Source organism: Pantherophis guttatus, chromosome 4 (genome assembly GCF_059756535.1).
Source record: "Pantherophis guttatus breed Tessera chromosome 4, ASM5975653v1, whole genome shotgun sequence".
Taxonomy (NCBI): Eukaryota; Metazoa; Chordata; class Lepidosauria; order Squamata; family Colubridae; genus Pantherophis; species Pantherophis guttatus.
The window spans coordinates 97,794,425-97,802,384 of NC_142066.1; the positions used below are offsets into that span (position 1 = coordinate 97,794,425).

At 39.3% G+C, this 7,960-nt stretch overlaps 1 protein-coding gene across 1 annotated transcript; it reads right to left on the reverse strand.

The window, feature by feature from the left end:
- Nucleotides 1–913: 913 nt before the first annotated feature.
- Nucleotides 914–2,747, reverse strand: XCR1 (X-C motif chemokine receptor 1). The gene has a single exon (XM_087894534.1). It carries the CDS (start codon nt 2,729–2,731, stop codon nt 1,691–1,693), a length of 1,041 nt encoding a protein of 346 aa, XP_087750660.1. The 5' UTR covers nt 2,732–2,747; the 3' UTR covers nt 914–1,690.
- Nucleotides 2,748–7,960: the final 5,213 nt, after the last annotated feature.

The following is a 7,960-nucleotide window of genomic DNA, read 5'->3' on the forward strand; positions in this document are numbered from 1 at the left end:
GAATCCCTGAAGGAGGAGAGGCGGTAGAAAGAGAGCCCAGCAGGCAATTCAATAGAGAGAGGGAGAGAGGGAAGGAGAGAGGGAAGAAGACGTGCCAACCAGCCATATAAATACCATCTCATCACATGACCCACCTGCTGGGAAAAGACTGACCATTACTCCTCCAGGTGACCTGCCTGCTGAGAGGAGACTGACCACCACGACACTATATGACCTAGGCCAGTAGAGGTGCCTGAGAAAGGGACCAGTGTGGACTGGCAGCCATACCAAGAGGGCCAGGAGAACTTGGACTCCAGTAGCCCTTTCGGGAGTAGTGCTACATGTACATTTAAATAAAGACTGGGAACCTGTGGCCTTTCAGATATTGCTGAACTATAATTCTAAATTCTATAATTTGCATTATAGCAGAAACTGGAGAGACAGACAGATTTAACTAAAGAAAAGTAGCAAATATGAAAACAGGATGCAAAATTCTTTGCTTGGATAATGTGTGTACATATTATTATATACAGAAATATTTTAACTGTAGCAAGATAGAATAAAATAATCACATCACACTTTCTAATGTGCTTTGTTTTTCAATAAGTCTGATTGAAATTTTTGTGCATTTTGCTTCTTCCCAGAATAAACTGTTTTGCTGTTTAGATCTTGAAGTATGAAATACAATCCTATATTCTTACTTAGGTTGGAGTGCTGTTGTCAGTAATTGTGACAAGAGGAAATACTTTTGCCAAAATAGCTATTTGGAAGTCTTTAAAATCACACCAATTAGTTCCATGCTTATGAATAACTTTATTAGGTACATGGACAAATTAGCATTTCATTTATTGATAATACAACAAAGAAATTATTTCAGAAATCATAAAGACAGAAATGATTAATGACAGAAATAAATATTAAATGATTGTAGATTTTGAGATTCATAATAAAAAGCATAATTTAAAATATATAATTGTTATGGATTCAAGAATGGTCAATGATCATCGGTCATGTATATAGGATCACTGAGGACTTTTAGAATTAAATCCTTTAAAAAATATTATAATGCTTTCAGGTTGACATGCCTATTAAAAAATCAGTAAATTGCACATCATGTCAGTGTTATATATTTGTGACTAATTATCAGATTTTGTTTTAAGCACTTTTAAGAAAAAAATTCTCATTTGGAAATAAATCTATTTCTTTCACTGAATTTTAATGGAATTTGGGGAGGGAAGTTCTATTTATTATCTTCTATTTATAACTATCCTATATTCATTCAGTGTTCCCATTTCTTATGTCATCATGCTTTCCCTAAACCCATTAAGATGAAAAGGCAGTTCATGCCTTTGGACAGTAGTACTTTTTCTCATTCAACATACATTTCAAATAATGTTGGCAGGTCAAGTTCTACATAACAGTATATTGATTTGTAAATCATTATAATATTGGAAAGATTAAAACACCATTACATTATCTTAAAAACACACATATTTACATAAAATAGAATGCACCTTTCATTTCTAATCTGAAAAAAGGCTGAATCAACAGAAAACTTCTGATCGTCTATTTTTTGCTAGAAAGGCAGAAAACTTCAGTGAAAGGAAGACTAGATGCACATTGCATATCTGAAGAGCTTGTCAGTTATTCTGGTTAGCTTCTCATATTGGTTGTCCTGCTTTGCATCTCATCCAGTCCAGGAATCTTTGCTTCAGTATATGGATGCATCATCATGTGGACCGAAATGAGATAAATGCATTCTTGGGCTGGAGGGAGAGATTCTGCCATGACAAGGGGACAATTGCTTGTACAGGAGTTTTAGGTGCCTTCTGAATTTCACTCCAACAAAGACGTACAGGATTGGGTTGATGCAGCAATGACAGTAGGCTATTTTGCGACTGATATCAAAAGCAAAAAAGATATGGTTGCGAGTTTGACATTCTGTCTTGATGACATGCTGAATAGACAAAACGTACACAAAGTTAAACACATTGTAAGGAGCCCAACTCAGGAAAAAGACCACCACAATAGCAAATATGAGTCTCACAGTTCTGTACTTCCTTTGAGACCGTGATCTAAGCAAAATTTTAAGCATCCCAATGTAACAAGCTATTATAACAAGAAAAGACAGGAGAAAAAATGTTACTTGCAGGCTCATCTCTATCATTTTCCAGATGAATCCCTCTTTGTACTCACAGTGTTGTTTGCCATGATTATCAATTATGACTTCAATAAAAATGATCTCAGGTACTGCAACCATTATGCTGCTACTCCAAATGGCCATGCTCACCAGAATACTACATTTTTTGTTCTGTGTTCTCATGGTTGATAAGGGATCAACCACAGCCAGGTACCGCAGAATAGTCATGATTGTGAGAAAGATGATACCACCATAGTAGCTGATAGAAAAGATAGCACTTACTGCCTTGCAGAGAAAATCACCAAAAATCCATCCATAATAATGATATACAATCCAGAAAGGCAGAGTGCATGAGAAGGTCAAGTCAGTGATGCAAAGGTTCAGGATGAAGAGGTTTGTTAAAGATTTGAGGTTTTCATATTTCATCACGATCCACAAGACAAGGCTATTTCCTAACAAGCTGAAGAAGAAGATCAGAAAATAAAGGATGCAAGTAAATATAGCACTGAATCTGGAGGTCTCATCCATATTACAATAATTTGTTTCTATTGGGATGTAATCGTAAAATGTTGAATTTGAGGTCCATTCATTATCATCTGTTAGGTTAGTCATTTGGATTTGTTGCAAGTTTTCTCACTTCTGCAACTGTGAGGAGTGTTTCTGAAACAAACAAAACTAAAAAGTATTGGTAATAGCAGAACAAAGAAAAGAAGAAGGAAATTATTCAATCATCTGCTATCCACTCATCTTTGAATTGCTAATACAGTGTTTCCCTGAAAATAAGACCTATCCCAAAAATAAACCCTGGGATGTTTTTTGCGTGAGTGCCTAATATAAGCCCTACTCCTAAAATGCGGGGCTCGTGAGGCACCTTTCCCCTCTTGCCTCATGGCTGTGGCACCGGTACATTACTCAGCTTGCTTCCTTGCGGCTATGAGCAAGCAGAAGAAGTGGGATCTTGCTGGATAGGGCTGCCAGAGCCACCAATGTGATGTGAGGCAGGTGTTGGGTGTGGATGGCCTGGCTGCAGAAGCCCTGAAGTAAGTTGATGTGGGGCACATGGGGTAGCTCCACCCCCAACTTCACCTCCTGGCCGCAGCACCAGAGCATCACTTGGCCTCCTGCTCTGTTGTGGCCATGAACAAACAGAAGTGGGCTAGCAGCTATGCGGGGTCCTGCTGGATGTTGCTGCTGGAGTGGGTCAATTTAATGTGGCCACTTGTTTTTGTTTTTGTTTTTTTTGCTTTAATTTATATGCCACCCTTCTCTGGAGACTCAGGGCGGCTTACAATGCGTTAAGCAATTGTGTTAGGTGGCCAAAGATGTCTGCTAGTCTGAGATTCAGCTAACACTCACCACACTAAAGACATGAAGTTCCTTGCAGGGAGAAGAATAGATCAAATAATGATTCCTGCAGGAATGACTGCCCATCTCCAGATTCTTGATATTGCAATAAAGAAGCTATTTAAGGACCGTTTGCACTGTTCCTCTTGGTCTTCCGAGGTGCCTCTCTTTCTTCTCTGTCCCTACAGGACAGATCTGGTTCCTCGGAGGTCAGAGGAAATTCTCTCTGATTCTGCAGTGGGAGGTGGCAGCCATTATGACCGCCAGTAACTAGGGCAACCAGATTAAGTGATGTGCAGGAGCGGAGAATTGAACGGAATATTGCTGCCTGGTGAGTGATATCTAACTCATAGGCAGAAAAGAAAAAAAAAAGGAAGGATTTTTAAAACAATTGCAAATGTCCTGGCATCATAATAACGGCTAATAGGCGTGGGAAGGGACAGAAGAAGAAAAGTAAGGCGGAAGTTACAAAGTAACAGAACTCGACTAGAAATTTGTTTGTTTTGGATTTAAAATACTTGGAGAACTTTGGAAAAAAAATTAGAAAAACCAAGAACCCGAAAAGATTTTTTTTCAATTTGGAAACTTTAAAGGGAGAAGAAGAAGAAGAAGAAGAAAAAGAGGAAGAGGAAGAAGAAGAAGAAGAAGAAGAAGAAGAAGAAGAAGAAGAAGAAGAAGAAGAAGAAGAAGAAAAGAAGAAGAAGAAGAAGAAGAAGAAGAAGAAGAAGAAGAAGAAGAAGAAAGAAAGAAAGAAAGAAAGAAAGAAAGAAAGAAAGAAAGAAAGAAAGAAAGAAAGAACTGGTTAATGTCTCTAAATTGGAACCTAATTGGAATGTAATGTGGAATTTGGACTATATAAATCTGGACTGAATTTTAAATTGAGTTGGTGTAAGTAAAAACTGTTAAAACGGACTGCATCCAAAATGGATGCCTTTTAAGCTCGCCAATTGTAAACGTGGATTGTAGAGAGCCATCTTCAGGAAGGAAAAAAAATCATTATAGCACTGAACTTTTTAGAAAGAACAAAATGGCGCAGGAACTGAAGGAAATGATGATAACGATGTACCTATCATTGAAAATGGAAATAAAGGAAATGACTACAATGTTGCATGGAAAATTGAAACTTGATGACCAAAAAATTGATTTAGGATACATTCAATCTGACAAAGAAACAATTAACGAGAAGCAAGGAAAAGAGACTGAAAATAAAGACAAAGACAAGGAGATTGATTATGGAAAATTAAATGATTATTACATTGGGTTTAACAATAGAAAAAGAGGAAAGGAAAAAAGAAAAGAAAAGAGGACGGAATAGAAAGAATATAAAAAACTTAAATGATTACACTGGGTTATCAATGAGAAAATAAGAAAAAGGGAAAGGGGATAGAAAATAATGGGAAAGACAGCAAAATAGAAGAGTTTATGATCTTAAAAAACAAAATGATTATATTGGGATTAGAGAAAAGAGAGATCAGGATTTTAAAATACAAAAAAGAAGAAGGAGTAAGAAAAAGAAAAAGAAAGTAAAATATAAAGATAGAAAAGGAGAAAGAAATGGAAGGAGAATATGGGGTAAAGAAAATGAATACTAGGGAAAAGATGAAATTGTATTTTTAATGAAGTGATTTTAAAACTATAAATAATTGGAATATTTTTAATTAATGAAGGGGACTGTAATAAATGAAATATCCTTAATTATATAGGTGATATTTAACTAAATAAGAACAGAAAGCTGAAATAATATTGGATTATGAATTAATTAGATATATTTAACTGGTCTTTATAAAAATTATATAAAAATGTTACAAAAATGTTAAAGCCTATTAGTTGGAACAGTTGACAAAGAAAAAACTATTTGAGATTGGAACTAAAGAATTTAAGAAAATAATTGGGAATGGTATTATGTTATAAATTTAAGAATAATTGGGAATTGTATTATGCTATATGAATGTAAATGTAGAAGTATTGGAGTAAGATTGATACTTAATTGGTTTTTTATTGAATATGTTTATTGTTGAAATCTATTATTTGGAATAATTGATAAAAGTATCATTGGTGATTGGAATAAGAGAATTTAAGGTAATAATTGGGGATGGTATTATGTTATATGAATTTAAATTTAGGGGTTCAAATTTTAAAGAGGGAGAAGAAAAAATGAACTATATTAGGATGAAGGGTAATATTGGTTTCTTAGAATCAGAGAGAATAAATGATATGAAAAAATTTATATATAAAATTGTGTTAAAATTGTGTTAAAGATGAACAAAAATCTGTATAAATCTAAAAGCGGGCCAATATTCTGTTCAGAAAAGATGCATTTTATGTTTGTTTGTGTGTTTAAAAAATAAAAAAAAACTTTATTTTTTAAAAAAAGACCATTTGCACATGGAAATCAATGACTACATTGAAAATAGAATGGAGATCCCAAAAGTGCTGGGAGCTCTCCTGCCCCATCATCTAAATAAGTCTGAGTCCTAAGGAGGTCACTGTCCCTCAGATAGGCGGGTGTGAGTCTCTTCTATTGAAGTGGGACCCTGGAGTTCAGTCGGGCTTGTTGGTCACATACCTATCTCCCAGCTATGTTGCCACAGCCCTGCCCGCACTGCTTGATGTCTTGACTGAAGTGGCACTCGAACTTCCCAGCCTTTTGGTTGTGGGAGATTTTAATCTGTCTTCGATCGGTGAGTCATCTGAGACAGTCCGGGAGTTCATGGCCTCCATGGCAGCCATGGACCTGACTCAGGTTATTCAGGGCCCAACTCATAGGGGAGGATACACACTCGACCTGGTTTTTCTCTCTGGGCAGTGGATAAATGGTCATGGTAAGGGGGAACTTTCCATCACTCCCCTGTCATGGACTGACTATTCCCTCCTTAGAGTGGACTTTCAATCTGCCAACCCTTGCCGCTGGGAGATGGGACCCATAAAATGGTTCCGCCCCAGATGCCTGATGGACCCAGAAAGGTTCCTCTCAATCCTGCGATTCAGCTGAGGCTCTGGTTGCATCCTGGGAATGGGTGGCTACCGACGCCTTGGACAGAATTGCACCTTTGCAGCCTCTAACCCGACGCAGATCCTGGATTGCTCCTTGGTTTTCTATGGAGCTCCAGGAAATGAAACGTCAGAAAAGACGCCTAGAGAGAGTTGGAGGTCCTCCCGATCTGAATCTGACCGAACACAGTTAAGAACCCATATTAGTTCTTATCTAGTGGCGATGAAAGTGGCAAACGAGATTACTTTGCTGCCCTCATTGCATCTGCAGAAAACTGCCCAGCGGCCCTGTTTCATGTGACCCGCTCCCTCCTCAATCTGGGAGTGAGGGAAGACTCTTTACAGGGCAGAGCTGAGGATTTTGTACAGTTTCTGCATGATAAAATCGCTCAGATCCGGATCGGATTGGACTCTGACTGGGCAGAATCCAATCGGGAGACTAGGGTGGGTCTTGAGAATAATATCTGGATTGAGTTTGACCCTGTTTCTGTCAAGGAAGTGGACAGGATTATGGGCAAACTTAGTTCCTCCACTTGCTTATTGGACCCTTGTCCCTCCTGGTTGGTTTCGGCTACTAGGGAGGTGACTAGAGACTGGATCCAGGCAATTGTCAATGCTTCGTTGAGAGAAGGGAACTTCCCCGCCTCTCTTAAGGAGGCGGTGGTTCGACCTCTCCTCAAGAAGCCTTCCCTGGATCCAGACTCACTTAATAACTATTGTCCCGTCTCCAACCTTCACTTCATCGCGAAGGTTGTTGAGATTGTAGTGGCGCAACAGCTCCCACAATTCCTGGAGGAAACGAAATACTTTGACCCGTACCAATCGGGCTTCCGATACGGACACAGCACGGAAACGGCATTGGTCGCTCTGGTGAATGATCTCTGGCAGGCTCAGGATGGTGGTTGTTCCTCCATCCTGGTCCTACTTGACCTCTCAGCAGCTTTTGATACCATCGACCATGGTATTCTACTGCAGCGACTTGTGGGGTTGGGGGTGGGAGGCACTGTCTTACAATGGTTCTCCTCCTATCTCTCGAGTCACTTTCAGTTTGTATGGGCGGGAGGGCAGAGATCCACCCCGAGGCCCCTAAATTATGGGGTGCCTCAGGGGTCGGTTCTCTCCCCCCTACTCTTTAACATCTATATGAAGCCACTGGGTGAGATCATTCGTGGCTTTGGGGTGAGATATCATCAATATGCTGATGATACCCAATTATACATCTCCATCCCAGACCACCCCAGAGATGCCCTTTCCGTGATGTCCCGTTGCCTGGAGGCGGTACGGGCCTGGATGGACAGAAACAGACTCAAACTCAATCCCTCCAAGACTGAGTGGCTGTGGATGCCGGCATCTTGGGTTTCAGAGGCCCTATCACTTTTGATAGATGGGGAAAAACTTGCCCCCGTTGATAGGGCTCGCAACTTGGGTGTCCTCCTGGATGCTCGGCTGTCCCTAGAAGACCATCTAATGGCCGTGACCAGGGGAGCCTTCGCACAGGTTCGTCTG

What these genes read in the sequence shown, in the direction of transcription:
- XCR1 (XM_087894534.1), bottom strand. Translation starts at nt 2,731, where the DNA reads ATGACTAACCTAACAGATGATAATGAATGGACCTCAAATTCAACATTT.